This window comes from Gymnoscopelus microlampas (genome assembly GCF_963454915.1).
Source record: "Gymnoscopelus microlampas genome assembly, chromosome: 24".
Taxonomy (NCBI): Eukaryota; Metazoa; Chordata; class Actinopteri; order Myctophiformes; family Myctophidae; genus Gymnoscopelus; species Gymnoscopelus microlampas.
Window position 1 is genome coordinate 32,244,224 of NC_139961.1, and position 16,709 is coordinate 32,260,932.

Genomic DNA, 16,709 nt, shown 5'->3' on the forward strand with positions numbered 1-16,709 from the left:
AACTGTCACTTTTGTCCTTGACCCGGTCATGGAGCCCCCGGCCTCCCGTGGCCCTGGATGTCATGTATTCTTGTACTCTATGCATTGTGCTGACACAGTGTCTAAGTGTGGTGTCTAACGCGGTGGCTGGAGCAGCCTGCCACCATGCTGGCCTGTCTCTCGGGCTGTACACTAGAGCAGTGGTGTTCAAAGTGGTGGCCATGCCCCCCAGGTGGGCCACCAAGTGGGCCTATTGGAAAGGAGAGGGGGGGGGGGGAGAAAATGTATTTTTTTTTTTCATTTATTTTAGTTCAAATTAAGATTGTTGGCATCCGTATTTTTTTACAAAAATGGTCAAACATTTTCAGAAATGTGTTGAAAATATCAAAAATAGCAGAACTACAAGGTCACAACGTGTTGCCACGTTGTGAGTTTGTAAATCGGCTATTTATCTATTTTTTAAAGCCATTTTGCAACAGGGGTGCCACAACCAGAGGCTATGGCTGTTTTGCATGGAAATCCTTGGCATATCCTTGACATGCCTCGGAAAAGTTTGGGAACTACTGCACTAGAGGCATGATTACATCTTGCTTTAGTGCAGGTCAGGCTGTCTAGACCCTGCCCTGCAGTATCTTTGCCGTGCCTGCGGTAACTCTCAGCCCAGCGGCCCTCCAATGTGTCAGGGAAGTTAAATAGTCAAAGAAATTGTCCCATAGCCTAAGGTTTATGAGCTCAATGCCAAACTACATGTCCTTTTTTTCTGTTTTGTTTTGCTTTTGAATTGGTTTAGTGAGTCAGATCTGGATAGCACTCAAACCTAGAGAAAGCAAAGGCTCTAACATACATCCTCACAATCTTGTCATAATGTACATATACTGTTGAGGTGCCAAACACCAGATGCGCCCAGTGCCCAGTACTACAGTGGCAACTCATTTTTAATCAAGAGCAATGATCTCCTCTCCATCCACAGCTGTTGAATGTCAGCATGTTTTTTTATGTTCCTATTTCTTTCTATTGTGAACGTTGAGTCCCCAGTTGGTTCCAAGGGCAGATCTTGATCACATATCTTGGTCATATCTCACGTACAGTATCTGGAGGTGAAGCGCTTTTCTAAGACCGAAATAGGAACTCAGTTCCTTGAGGGTCAAACTTGAGTTTAAATGGAAAGAGGAACAGATGGGTGGTGTTTTTCTTCCAAGCGCTGTCTGTTTGGTAGCTGTTTTGCATCTGAATCCTAGCTGCACAAATAGAAGTGTGGATTGTTTTCAGTAGGCAATTACCTTCAAGGTCAAGGTCATTTAATCACACAGCGTTTACCTCTGTGATTGCACTTCCATACCTATCACTATCTATCACTATCACATGCACGCACACACATTCACACTCGCGCACGCACGCACGCGCGCACACACACACACACACACACACACACACACACACACACACACACACACACACACACACACACACACACACACACACACACACACACACACACACACACATGCACGCACAGATGTCAGTAAATGCCATATTCTGTTCAGTTTACCAGGTCATTAACCACTTAAACCCTCTAGTCTGTACTCTGACTGCTTTTTTCCGTCTATACCAAATATCTTCGCCAAGTTGCAGGAACACATTGTAAATAAGTGTTTTATTACGCTTTTATGTGTTTATCCTGGGTTTAAGTTATATTGTGTTTACTTGTATTCCTTTTACCAAAATCTAATCAAATCAGACGCATTCTGTATCTGCTATTTTTGGGCGAATGTTTCCCCCAGAATAGGCATGCTGGGGTTCACACAGCTATGCCATGTGCCTGTGTATTCCAGTCCTCGTTATGTGAGAATCACTGGACTGGGTGATCAACTCTCCGATCAGATCATTATGAAAGACATGTTCAAAGAAAATAGTACTCAGTTATTCAAATAGTATTTATGAAATACAGTAACATTAGGTTGTTATTATTGTATGTACTGCTGTAATGCACATTTTTTCACTGAAACATGTCCTCTTCTCTCTGTGTGTGTGTGTGTGTGTGTGTGTGTGTGTGCGTGTGCGTGTGCGTGCGCAGGATGGAAGAGACAGTGCGGTCACTGCTGCAGAACCAGGGGGCTGTGGACACAATGGACATCATGAAGGCCTACAAGGTAACAAACCTTGCGTTTGCATTGCTGCTGCTTATTCCCACGTAGGTTGTAATAATAAAATAATACAATTACAGTGATTACACTGTAAAAAAGTGTAATAAAAGTGAAGGGAACTGAGAGAGAGACAACAAGCAGAGCTCCCCGTGTTGAACAGTTCGCTACTGACCATGTTATGCACGAGGAAGAAGTGCTGCTGTGGTCAGGAGTGTGGAGGCTGAGATTGAGTGGGAAAACATTCTGAGCGACAGGCAGAGGTCACCGTTAAGGTCACACATCGCACGTTGCAACTTCCAGGTAGCCTATTTACTTGAGTTGCACGTAACAGTGCTGCCTCTGCCTCATTCCGTGCATGAAGATGATGATGATGATGATGATGCAATGCGACATGCGCATTATCGCAGTGTTGTTGTACTGCTGCCTCTGGCTAATTCAGTGCACGATGATGATGCAATGTGATGTATTGCCATGTTGGCGTTACATTCATTATGTTGTAGCTATATGAATATATATACATTTGCAGATCAGACTGCACACTGTGCATTCCAGTTACTAAAAAAGGAGAAAAAATTATGAAAAGCAGTGAGTCAGAGAGAGAGAGAGCGAGAGAGAGAAGGAAAGAGAGGGAGAACAAAAGTGTAAAACTGAATTGATGGTCATACATTTAAAGAAAAACGGCCAGAGTCAAATATGAATGTCGTAATGGTGGCTGTCTCGCCACATGTGCATTCCACAGAGGCTAATGCAGATGTGATTAGTGGGGTTGTTGTGTTGGCTGTTTGTTCACCCTGTGGCGTGTTGCGTTTCAAAGCGGTGGATCTTGCAACCTGGGCAGGCCATTTGAAACAGCCAGATAGCTGCTGATTGCTTACATGCTTTCATTGTAGACGGATAACAGCATCCTACATGTTAATAAACAAGAGTGGATTACCGAGCGAGGGATTAGCGACCAGGAGAATGATCCAGAGAGGGACAGATATCCTCAGAGTCCGTCATGTGGCACGAACGAACGAACGCCCGTTGGGGACAGATCCGTCGCACATATGGGGGGGGGTGTGTGTGACGTTTTCATTTCCTGCTCGGCAACAGCGCAGTTTATAATCTGATGCTGGGTAGAAGGATTATTTTAGCATAATTCCACAGTGATGTGTATGCAGATGTGGCAATTGCAAAAGTCATTTTTTCTTTTATTTTCTTTTTGCTGCATCCTTGCTTGAATTGATGAAATGTTTGGAAAGACTACAAATCATTAATAAACAGAGATGGTTGGTTCATTGTAGGATAAATGAATGAACTGAGACTTAATACAGTGGCTATCGCTGTAAATAATCTAAACAGTGATCAACAGTTGCTGCACAGTCATTAACCGAATGTTTGCTTGTTGTTGCAGAATGCCCAGAATAGGGATGCGAGGGTTCATGTGGTTAAAAGACAACCTTATCTGTTGTATGATTAATCTATAAATATTACGATACACTACCTGTTTGTCCGTTGTTGCTACATAATTGAAGAGTTATTCTACTGTGCAGCTGTATTCTCTCCATTGAGATAAAGGTAGTGATTCTTTTGGACAAGATATCCCAACCTGAAAATGCATTTTCTGTTTTCTAAAAAGCTGGAGAGACAGCGAGACTCCTGTTATTGAACAAACACTGCATAGCAATGATTACTATCACAATATAGAGCTATTTAATACTTATTTTAGCAAAAAAAAGATCACTTACCTTGAACACCTTTTTGGTTAACAGCCTATGAATGCCAATGACATTCCAAAAGCAAAACATGAAAGCTTTGTTTATAAAGTATCATTTCTAACACAATTGTCTGATGGAATCAGACAAGATTGAAAGCCTAATGTGTTTAGTCGAGATTTGATCGAGTTGAAAACAAAAAGTGCTCACGAAGGACGTTATTTCCAATTCCTATTAGGAGAGAGGGGAAGGGGCAACACTGGCTCTCTGCTGCATTTGGGTATAAGGCAGTGTGGAGATACTTCCATCCATCACTGTGGCTAAGCATGACTTTGTCTGGAGCATTAACCACGGAGGTAACTGTTATCCCCAGGCTTGACAATGATGTGTCAAAGCCAGGCGGGAATGAAAAATGTAACGCACATGCACAGCCATACATCAGGCCACGAGGTGACATCCCTCCAAAAGGTACCATTACTTCATTCAAACCTCATTGACCAGTGACAGCTTTTCCCAGCCCACTGACTCCTGATCACACTATAGGAAAGAGATATTCACTAAACAGCAGAATGCTTGTGAAAGTGAAGGAAGCAAGATATGTGCCATTGTTGCTGTTTACCGGAATATAATGTGTTTGGAGCTCATAAATTGCTAAGAATGACAATTGTCTCTTTTCTGATGTTTACTCATCAGCGTGAGGCAATATGGTACCTTCAGGATACACCTGGCATTTCAGTGATCCTCGTAAAGTAGAGGAAATCATAATCACATGCTTTTGAGCATTGTATTGCTTTACTTCAAGTATCATGTATGACTCTAAATTTGGGCAAGGTTGTCTGTTATGAAATATTGTATTAAATATATATATTTTTTAAGTATAAAACATGTCCAATTAAAGAGAAAAAATAGTGTAGGTACTTCTGTGGCCTACTGACAGTGTACACAAGAAATATGTCGATGATCGGTCCACCAGTTTGTGAGATTAGCTCCGGACACACAGACAGACACAGAGACAAACAGAAACACAGACCTGTGACTCTTACTCTCTTAGACGGCTAGCCTCCTGCAGAGCCACAGCGTAAAAAAAACTAATGTTGAAACTACCTGCAAGAAACATAATATGCAATACATCAAATTATGCATATAAAATGTATATTTTGTATCAAGAAAACGTGTGTGTTTCTATTTTCTGGGCGTGTGCATTATTGTATGTATTTGAGTGGAAAAGGCTATTGATTTGATGAGTGAAAGAGAGAGACAGAGACAGAGAAGAGAGAGATGGAGGGAAAGAGAGAGGTAGCAGGCGGAGAGAGAAGAACGCTGGGAGGGAAAGGCAGAAAAAGAGTTGCAACATGAAGAGACAGAGAGAGAAAGAGAGAGAGAGCATGACGGGGGGTTGGGGGGATTGTAAGGACTCCATATCGGAGATAAGAGGAGAGTTGTCAAGGTCACAGCCAGTCCTTGGGTAAACCAGTGAAACATGATTAGGGATTAAGGGATGTTTTGGAGTTGCAGTGTTGCTGAAGCTGCTTGTCTTCGAGCCTTATTCATTCCTTGTGCAGTGCCGAAAATAACAGAGAAATAAGCTTCATCCTCCAGCCTTTCTGCTTCAGGAATTCTGTCTTTTTCTGTCGTTTAACATTCCTCCCTCTGTTTTAATGTTTTCTTCTTACTTAAATTAAGTCTCACCTCTACTTTCTAGCCTTTTTTTCTATCTTCTTATCTTCCTCTCTGTCTCCCCAATCCCCATCTATCCCTTTCTCACTGTGTGTGTGTGTGTGTGTGTGTGTGTGTGTGTGTGTGTGTGTGTGTGTGTGTGTGTGTGTGTGTGTGTGTGTGTGTGTGTGTGTGTGTGTGTGTGTGTGTGTGTGTGTGTGTGTGTGTGTGTGTGTGTGTGTGTTTTCATCAGGATAAACTCTCAGAAGAGGCGCACAAGCAGCACGACGGCCCCGAGGAAGAGCCAGCCGATCCGCAGTCATCGGATCCAGGGTCCGTCCCAAGTGCTGAAACCGACGGCAGCCAATCGGAAGAGGAGAGAGACAAAACCAACAACCTCCTGGAGCGCCTCAAGGCCCTGGAGGTAGGAGACACTCACCACTGTTTGTTGTTGCCGTCGTTGCGTCCGTCCATCCGTCCTTCCTTTTCTTTTCCCGTGTGACCGAGTCCTGCCGGCTGTCTGCCCCTCCTCAAGGTTTTGTTTTGTCTGAAGGCGTGACAGCTCGACAGACTCCCGAGTGGTCTTTCGTTCGGAGACTAGCGCAACATGATCCTATACATGTCACATCAGGGTCCCTGGCTGTAGCCCCGCCTCCCTTTTGTTTAGCTCAGTGCTCAGGGGGAAGAGCTGCACACCACTTTGCACCAATCACAGAGTAAATCACTGCTGATTATCTCAAGTGAAGTCACTATCACATGCACGTACACACACACACAGACACACGTTTACCTATTTTCGCGGAATGTTCGGCTGTTATAACAACTCCAGAAGGGTTCTTATGGGCAAGGTACTCAAATTTGGGGATCCAACACACGGATACTCTCTGAACTGCACGGTTTAACTCGTGAACTGCACGGTTTAAGGAACAAAAACATACAGTATGGGCAGATTTACATAATCTCCCCCCACGGATCACAAAATTGTATCTTATTGTTTAAAAGGAGTGGTAAACTTGTTACGTATAAATATCTGCCGTTTGCGACTTTTAATTACCTACTCAGTATGGCCGCTCTACCTCCTGAGCCACTGCCACACTAATGCCAGATTTATACTTGGCTGTGCATCGTGTTGCACACTGAAAATAGCCACGTTGTGAGCTTGTACATCAGCTATTTTCGGTGCGCTACACCGACGTGCAACTCAGCATAAGCATTAGGTGCAGGCCTTCATTCTCTGGTTCTTGCCAGTGTTCCAGTGACATAACTTCTACCTGACATGAATGGAGGCTGCAGCTAATTACAGCAACATGGCAGATAATTGCCTGTTGCCTTACGACCCTGTGTGACTGCGACTTATCTTCCTGGAATGGCAGGAAGTACAGCCAACCTGTCTGGCTGACCGCTGGAGAGCGGCACATTAGCCAAACGTTACGTTTCTAAATGGCTTTATCCAAAGTTATCTGCCATTTTATTCCATCCCGCCGCGCATGTGATGGATGCTACACCCGCAATAGCAACGCGAGCAGCGCTGAGGCAATACATCACTGCCCTGCACTGTGTATAAATGGCGCTGACACTAAGTAAGCGCTGCCCGGGTCTTATTTCCACAGCACCACTGATATACTCCATTAACATGGCAGGCACGCAGCCACCTCCTATAACTAGCATCTCTTTGCAAAAGTTCAAATTGTATATTGCGAGAAAAGAAAAGGTTTAGATTGCAATTGCATTTCCTCTGTACCGTGGGTAAATTAAACCCCTCTTTTGTTTCATATAATGGAAGGTAATATACTGTAGCGAGCAGGTGGGTGAAGAAATGATTTCAGTCATTTTTCTTTGACGGAAGAGATTATTGTGACTGAATATTAGGATGTACAACATTTTTTACAAAACGTGTTTCCAGCCACGTTGTTAATTACACCACCGCCCTGACCTTATATTTTGATAAGAGGCATTCTTATGAATTCAAATATCTCTCTATAAAAGCATTCTATAAACGTATCAATTTGCCCTGCTTACCTTACCATATACCTGTAACCTAGCAACTGCTGTCAGCTGTCAAATAATATGAAGTTAACCGACTTCAGACTGGGAAAAATTGTACATCTCAGGGGATAGCAATCCCTCTCGAGTATTATTGCTGAAATGTCTCTTTATGTTGTCAATTAAGTGAGGCCGCTTTATGTTCCATATAGAGCGAGTTTACACTAGTATAAGTACACTCTTACAGTTACAAATGGATAAATTAACACTGAAGGTTTGTGTAGATCACGGAAACATTATTTGACTATCTCCAAGTTCTTAGCACTAGCCCACGAATCGAATTCCTCTCACTGAACAGACACGCACTCCAGATGATTGAGGCTTTTGTTGTAGATTCGTTTAAAACAATCTAGTGGAACAGGAACATAGTGTTCTCTTACTTTACCCAATTTTGACATTTTTGCAGCAACAGCTGTGCTGCGCTCCCCCAAACCAGATTGCACAAAATGACATTGTTGTGCGGGGGTGTAATTAAGTTTCCCTTGTTTTAATCACAAGACTGGTGGTTCCTACTCAAAGGGCATGGGGCAACAGAAGCAGGCGCTGCCGCCTGACAACAAACTGACAGCCCCTAATACCCCCCCTCGCCACTGCCTCGGACAAATTGCAAACCACTGCGATCGATAGAGCGCCACCGTAAAGGTGAAGCAGTAGCGCTCCGCCAAAGACGAGGAAATATTCATATTAGCCTCCAAACTCCAAATGCGCCGCTGCAAAGTTCACCAGCCGTTCTTCCGTCCCCTTGACCTTTTATGGAACTAATAGTTTGACACATGACCTTTGTGAAGCCCGCCTCGTGTTTGGTCATTATTTCTGATGTGATCATCGGTTGTTGTATCAACTATATCTAAAGTCACTGCAAGGTTGTTTGCTATTCTGACCGTGTGTGTGTGTGTGTGTGTGTGTGTGTGTGTGTTTGACCTGCAGGATCAGAACTCTACCTTGGCCTCGGAGAACGAGACTCAAAGGGAACAGTATGAACGCTGTCTGGATGAGGTGAGTTTGGTCAAAGGTTTTGTTCACCCTGGCCTTCAGCAACAAACCTCATTCAAGGGCAGTAGCGCACAAAGCATGATTCAGGCCATGAAGAATGAGTCAGACATTGAAGTCGTCCTTACTTCGCAAAGTTATTGAATCTTCCTTCTTTTTCGTTTTATAATGCAAGAGTTTGGCAGCATGTGCATGTATTGCAAAATATACGCGCATAAGCTGCAAAATACATTAAGAGACACTTGAATTGGATTTTTTCCCCCTTTGCTTGGCAACACGGCTGAAAAAAATAATCAATTTTTCAGACTTTATAGTAAACATTTTAATCATCCCAAGAATGGGTGCTGTTGAGTAGCTTACGCTGCAACCCTGTATGAACCATGGTTTGTGGTAACAATGGTACTCTGGGCCCTCTATTTATTCGTGAGAGCTGGAGGGAAAGTGTTGTTTACCCAGCTCTGCCTGAAGAACCCACATGATGGGATTAAACATCCCGTCAAACCAGCCGGGACCAGTTGCAGAGTCCCTGCAGGAGTGCAGCTGTGGACAAAGTACTCAACCCCCTGTACTTGAGTCAAAGTATAGAAACTCCTGGTCAAATATCACTCGACTACAAGTGAAAGTTACTCTGTCATATTTGTACTTGAGTTAAAGGCACAAATGTGAATACTAAGTATTCAAAAGTGCAAATTAGAAAAGTATTAATGCATTGCTGTATTGAAAGTTATACATTTTCTATACAAATTCAGATTCAGAAGATTTTCCAGACATTTTCAAAAGATATAATAGATGAAAATGACAGATCTACAAGCTCACAACGCTTCGCATCATGACGTGTTGTGGGCTTGCAGAACTGCTATTTTCACTCTATTTGAAATAGGGCTTAAGTGTTTATTTCATAATGTACTTTTTCCCTTCCTAGAAATGTAGTAGAGTCAAAAGTACAATGTCTTTGAAATGTAGTGGAGTGAAAGTCAAGTATCCACAAATACAAACACTCAAGTAAAGTACAGATACTCCAAAAATCTACTCAATTACAGTACTCAAGTAAATGCATTTCATTACTGTCCATCACCGGCAATATGTCCTGCTAAAACCCAACACACTCCAGCCTGCCACGGATAGAAAGGGAGAGCTGGTGGAGAGATAGATGTAGGGTGAAAGCGAAAGAGAAAAATGTATGTGAAGTTTGGAAGGAAACACGTAAGAGAGAGACATTTGTGGAAGAAAAAACAAGATAGGCGATGGATGAATGGGGGGGGGGGGGGGGGGTCGAGACAGGAAGCAAGGGAGAGGGATCCCTGCGGTTTGTATTTTGTGTGAAAGCCTGCGTCCTCCGTGGCTGCTGTTGGGATGGTATAAACAAACACAACCGCATTTTCCCGTACACCTCCCTGCCCACACCCTGGCTAGGACATCTCGGTTCAGCCGTCAATCGTGTTTCCCGTGTGGCTTCCTTGAAGTGAGGCTCACTAATGATGCTGTTTTGATGACAGGGGTCCACGCGTCTCTCTAGCAGCCTCCACCGCAGGCCGCCTCACTCATAATGACTGCAGACAAAGAATCTGCCTAACAGAAGGAACGGTTATTTTCAAATGAGACCGGCTGCTTGTTTAACTTTTCTTTGCTTATTTTTTTAAGGTGGTGAGGGGGATTGTGTGGGCGTCCTTATTTGTGGCTCTATTTAGTCTCTCGTTCATTTTCTATCTGGTTTGGGGCCGTTGCGGTGGTCCGTCTTCACACGTCTTCAGCCCTTAAACGACCGGGGCTGAAGTGGAGCATTTGCCTTTACGCTTTTTACTGCTCACTTCATCATATTTCCTCCCGTTCCTCGCCGGTTCGATACGGAGCGAGAGCAGACACCTCGGAGAAGCCAGTGTGGCCTCGCGGCATATTAATGAGCAATCAATGGCCGGTAATCGGAGTCGCCGGTCGATGGCCTTTGTGGTCCACGCTGCAGGCAGGTGTGAGCCACCGGGAGACCGAGAGGCCCAGGCACAACAACACTTGTGCCCGGCACGCCTCTGACCCTACGTCAGGCCTGTGCTGTCGATAGAGCAATTAAACATTGTGAAAGATGTGTGTGCGCTCCGGTCTGTCCCGGTCTGGCCCCTGAATGGGGCCTCCCTTAACCATTTACGTTTCTAAATGATTAAAAATGTATCCATTATTTAGCCAATCTATTTTCAAACTATTTTCAATGTGATATTTTCAAACAATAATTTTAAATTGTCCACTTTTTGCCTATAATGACATGTCCAAAATTGGGATGCTAGGATTAAAGTGGTTAATACTTGCTCACTGGATCAGCTATGACTAGGGCCTTTTGAAATGTGCACACGCACGCACGCACAAACATCTGTCAGCATGAGTGCACAGCACACACACATTTTGTTTCTCTCTGTCTCTCAAATACACCCACATTTGTGCCAAAGCAGCCAAATAATGATTTCACTGTGTTTTCCTTTTTGTCTCTGTCTCAAGGTTGCCAATCAAGTTGTGCAGGCGCTTCTCACCCAAAAGGTTTGTCTACTGTTTCCACGGAAACGCTTTAGCTCCAATCTCGGAGCACTGCGCATAGAATTAATAATAAATAAATGTAATTATCCAGTGACTATGTAAACTCTATGAAAGTCATTAGATTAACTCTGTTATCCATCATCAGCTGTGGAGTTCACACATTCAATCAGGTTGCACAGATATTTAGATATATTTACATATTTGACTCCATGCAAGTTACTGATGAGAGCTGTACTCTGTGCAGGATCTGAGAGAGGAATGTCTGAAGCTACGGACGCGCGTATTTGACCTGGAACAGCAGAACCGAACCATGAGCATTCTGTTTCAGCAGAGGGTCAAGCCCGCTTCAGACCTGCTTCTCCAGGTACAGTTATAACACTAATGTAGTCCCCTCTCTTTTCTGGTCTTTTTTGTCCCTGCATATTTATTTTGCACATACAGTACAGTACATGAAATTGACCCATACTAACTATTATCAGCAGTGGGCGCTATTACATTAATACAGCGCCTGGGGAGCAGCTAGAGTTTACTGTGTACCGGTTCCCAATGAGCATTTCTCACACAAAAAAACCTAACCCTAACCTTAAAAGAAAACCTGTTAACCTTGTTTTCTGTCTTTCCCAGCTTGTTCTTACTACAAAAATAATCAGCTGAATAATCATCAGAATGTAAACAAATAAGACTTTTTCCCCCCCTCCATTCCATTACAATGCGAATCGACACAGCAAAATTATCTCGCAAGATTATGTCAGAGCAGCTGGAATTGGTCTGCTCCGTGTTACCTCGAGACACCGCCGTCAGAAAATTACTGACATTACAGCGGCCAGACCGCCACCGCGTCTGACTCCATGCCGTTAATATGAGACGTGGAAAATGGAGCCTGCCAAAGGATAAGGTTAGGGGGGGCTGTCAGTCCATCAGGAGAAGAGAGCCAGAGTGAGAGAGACGAGCAAGGAGAGATAAGGTGGAGACTGGAGAGAGAGAGTGAAAATGGAAAGGGAGGAGATAGCGGATACTTCTAAGGGGGGGGGGGGGGGGTGGGGGGGGGAGAGAGAGACTGCCTAAAGAGAGACTGAATGGGCTGTTAAGTGTAGTTCTGGTCATAGTCACTTCAAGTTCCCCATGTCAGGTGCAATAACAGTGTAAAACGACCACAGTGTTAAGAATGAAGAGAGAGAGAGAAAGAGAGAGCATGGCGTTAAGAATGGAAAGAGGGAGCATGTTATTAAAGATAGATAGAGAAAGAGCATGGTTTTAACCCCATGTTTAAGAGGCGAAGTACTTGGACACCAGATTTAGTCTCGAACTCCGGAGTGTGTGTGTGTGTGTGTGTGTGTGTGTGTGTGTGTGTGTGTGTGTGTGTGTGTGTGTGTGTGTGTGTGTGTGTGTGTGTGTGTGTGTGTGTGTGTGTGTGTGTGTGTGTGTGTGTGTGTGTGTGTGTGTGTGTGTGTGTGCGCGTGTGTGCTCGCTGCTCGCCCACTGTTTACTCTTGGATATTCACTGTCACTGCTGACTGATGCAGTGACCGGTCTGTTCTCAAGCTCGCAGGTTTTGCATGCGTCACATTCACCGTAAAAAAATAAAGTCTGTTAACCAAGGCTACTACATTCACTGTGGAACGATTCTCTTTCAAGCAAAGTCTGGTGATTCACCCGTAGCAATGCGTTCATTATGAGGGGTTAGTAGCACACAAGCATAGGACAGATATAGAAATATTTGTTTGTCAAATCTCACAAAGTCTCCAGAGTCCCTTCTCAGATATTAATCTCTTTTATTATTTTACTTGCCGAATGTTAGAACCGCAGAAAAATGTAGACATTGCTGTAAGATGTCTTTGTCTAAATCACACAAGAAGGCATGTGCTTCTGGCTGGCATAATTATTGAATTGAATACAAAATACACTCACTTTAGCGGCCCTATTCTGGGGGCGAACATTTGGCAAACAGCTGATCTACAACAGCTTTGCAGTGTTTTTCTCGTCTCTCGAAAAACACTCATGAAAAACACTCATGAAAGACCAGTGTCTGCAACGACTGGTCACAAATCCTGCAATGACATTCTTGCATGGAAAAAGGACCACAGTATTCTCATTTCTGTTCATTCCTGGAGTCTCAGGTATAGTGGCTGACTTAATCACCCACAGTGAGTGTACCATTTCCCAACTCTGAACGCTTGCTTATCAGTAATTAAATGTACTCTTCTCCCCAATGGGCATCTTGAGTTTCTCTGATAAGAAATCACAATCGCTTCATTGGGAAGGTAACGACGCCCACCAGGCACGTACACCTTTGTAGGCATTCAACTTATACCGTGATAATTTATGTACAGGGAAATTGACAAAGTTTTTAGAGAGTATGAAAAATAAATCCAAGAAGTCTTGCTTGATTTAATCACCTAGTGGTGTAGGCAGTCGTGGAAAAAGCAAGGCAAAAATTAAGGATTTATTTCATTAAGCAAGGCAAACAAACCAACGTATCAACTCTTCATCAGGGGGACTAATTAGTCACAATTATATACCAGCCTAATAATCCTTTCCATTTATGTAGCCTTATTGAAAGTGACAAACATGTGGTACTTGAGTTGCCAATTACTGTGACAATCGACGGGTCTTTGCCAGGCAACCTCAGAGCCCCAAGGACATAGTAAACAACACATAACCTGAGTTCTAAGTAAATAGAACCTTTAATATAAGTGTAGCAGAGAAGTCCTGCCTGAAGACCAGAAGCTGCATATCTCCCTTCGCAAGTGGGGATTCCTCTTTGCAGGAGACCTGGGATCGACATAATAGTTGAGAATAGATGAATCAGACGTAGATCAGGTAATGGAGGACAGGACAGAAGGTGAGCTCAGTGTGTGCATGTGTGCATGTGTGCGTGCATGCGTGTGTGTGTGTGTGTGTGTGTGTGTGTGTGTGTGTGTGAGAGCCCTTTTTAGCACGTGTCTATCTGTCTTTCGACCACTGTCAGTCAGTTCATGGGGATGAGAGGAAGACCTACTGTACTATCACGCATTTTGACGAGCCTACGACAGTGACTTTGCCCTTGGCGAGGCCCTCATTTCAAGAAGTGTACACCCGGGCTGGTCCTGTCCACCCACTCGTCATATCCAACCCCCCCCCAATGGCCTTGTGACATTATCGACTGAATCCTTGATGAGGATGCTGAGGAGGTGAAATCCTGCACCCTACGATAAGATCACTCCCTCCCCATGACACTTAAGCCACTCCCATCCCATGTGGACGAACCGGACGGGCGTGATGGCACTGAGTGATGCGGCTGTTCAACTAAAGGGCTTCAGAGCTAGAAAGAGAAGCCATCTGTCACGTTAAAGTCCAAACTAGTAAAGAATTAGGACGGCAACCGGCTCCGATCCGGCTCGATGCGTCCCTTGAAGTTTTAAATTGTGATATGCCAGAAGCATTCCAGTGAAACACAAAATCAAACCTTTCATATCAAGAGAGAAAAGTTGTAGGTTGTGGGTATAAAGGATATTGCTGCAATGGAATTTGCATGAAATAAATGATGTGTTTTGGGGTAGTTTTAAAGACGATTTGTCAAAGCAAATCCTTAGGAGACGTGGGAGACAACCTGACAAGTGACTTCACACTCCACAGGGCCAAATCAAAGTTATAATATATAAAGCAGTTTTGAACGCATCAATGCAGAGCTTAATGGTTAACAATGTCTCAGAATAGAAGATTGTCCATTACCTTATCTATTCGATGAGCGTGTGCGTGTGCGTGTGTATGGATCAGGGGTCTGGGTCAGTTTCCATAGCATCAGTATCGCTGCATCTCTCAGAGTGCAAGGCCAGAATATCTCACTTTCCTCATTTCGCCTGGTGTAAAGCCGTATCTGAAGAGCCATCATCCGGACTAAAGGTCTATCTGGTGGGCTCATAATAATACGGTACACGGAAAAGCACTCTCTTGCTTTTGTGTGCAGTGATGAAAGTCAAGAGAGGAGAGACAAATGTGGGCCCATTCTGTTTTGTCTGCGGCCGTTTAGCTGCAATTTGCCTGAGAGGAAAAGTAGGCGTAACGTTTGACTTCCAGTTTCAACACAATGTGGGTTGGGGTAGTTAATTTGTTTAGAAAGCTTCTTTCACAAGCATACAATCAACACTACTGGCCACTTAAGCAGTGTCTAAGATAATCATACTGTATATGTGTGAGTAAAATGAGAAATAATTTAATTTATTCATTTGTGATTTAATTCTTAAATTCTTTATTATTTATTTTTGTATTATTATTATTATTGTGCTATTTGTAGACACCATAGTCAGGTTTTATGGCTGAAGTTTCCATAAGAAATTGTTGGAGGTGACTTTGTCTTTTACACCGTGCAGTTTTCTCGACAGATCTCTCCTAACTCACTCTGCGTGGGTCTTGCAGCACGGGGGAACGAAGAAGGACAATGTGTTTAATTTTAATGTCGGAAAGCTAATAATGATAAATATTGGAGTAGAGAAATTGTATTTCTCTGTATATTATACATACACTCCCCGAATGAGCATTACACTCACCCTGGGCAGGATATGCGGCATAATATCAAATGTTTTGTTTCAGCATATTTCAGTTGATCTGAGCGCCGGGAACTGAGCTGTAATTAGGTCTGAGATTAATATGTGGAAATGTATTTGGATTTTATATCCTTCCCTCTGGTGTGCAAGAGTTAAAGAACGGAACGGGGGAGAACGGACCGACACAAATTGGTGTATGAACTTAAAAGGAATCCCTTACTCCCCAATGCAATTATTTCTCATTCACATTAATTATTTCCAACGGATGACATTAATGACTTGGTGTAAAGACTGGAATACAGGGGCCCTGCATGGGATCGCTGGAAAGGGCCAGAGGGCTCCGCTCTAAATCTGCAGCTCAACTTAAGTAAATAGCCAGATGAGAAGATTCCAAATTATATTTGTTTAGGATTTATCTGATATAATTTATAAATCATTGTTTCAGCTTGCTCATATATCAAGCACATTTCTTTCCATTTATTTATTTGTTTATTTACTAGGGGCGGAGGGGGGATTTTAATAGGGAGAGATGCATAGTGTTATAGACCACATCTAGGACAATAACAAATGCAAATACACAACAGAATTTTTTCGTATTTCGTTTTTCTGTTCATTTCTCGTTCCCAACAACCAACCACCTATTTTGTTTTAATCTACTTGTGATCTGATTTGGCTATACGTATATTGAGGTGATCAATTTAGTTGATCACAAACAACCATTAAGTGCACAAGCATTTCTCCTCAGATAGTGAGAACTTATATTGCCTTTATTATTCATATACAATTATTGACTTATTCTTTGTTAGGTTTTATTATGAAATTATTGACTTATTCTTTGTTAGGTTTTATTATAAGATTATTGACTTATTCTATGCATGTATTATTCTAAGCAGCCTATAAGAAGACATAAAAGCAGTGGAATAGAATGAATGACAGCATTAAAAGTAATTGCTAGACAGTGAAAACCACACTGTATGGCCCTGCGTGATGACGCCAGCCTTGGAAAATTACTAATGATTCATTTGGCAGTTTTTTTGTTGGAAACTGCATTAGTGTTATGATTATTCTAATTTTTGGTAAATAAAATTAGTTTTCTGCCAGTTGGCACAATGCTAATCTTTGATATTGGAAGCAGAAGTGTCACATAGTTCTTTTTTTGTT

At 43.0% G+C, this 16,709-nt stretch overlaps 1 protein-coding gene across 5 annotated transcripts in view; it reads left to right on the forward strand.

Annotated features, from left to right (window-relative positions):
- LOC311041177 (nck-associated protein 5-like) overlaps positions 1 to 16,709 on the forward strand; it is a 146,321-nt gene that overhangs the window by 97,953 nt on the left and 31,659 nt on the right. For all 5 annotated transcript variants that reach the window (XM_084051699.1, XM_084051700.1, XM_084051701.1 and 2 more), the window contains 5 exons: positions 2,054 to 2,129; positions 5,727 to 5,897; positions 8,444 to 8,512; positions 10,991 to 11,029; positions 11,271 to 11,390. In XM_084051699.1, the coding sequence (XP_083907825.1) occupies positions 2,054 to 2,129; positions 5,727 to 5,897; positions 8,444 to 8,512; positions 10,991 to 11,029; positions 11,271 to 11,390 (475 nt within the window). The remainder of the gene's footprint in view (positions 1 to 2,053; positions 2,130 to 5,726; positions 5,898 to 8,443; positions 8,513 to 10,990; positions 11,030 to 11,270; positions 11,391 to 16,709) is intronic.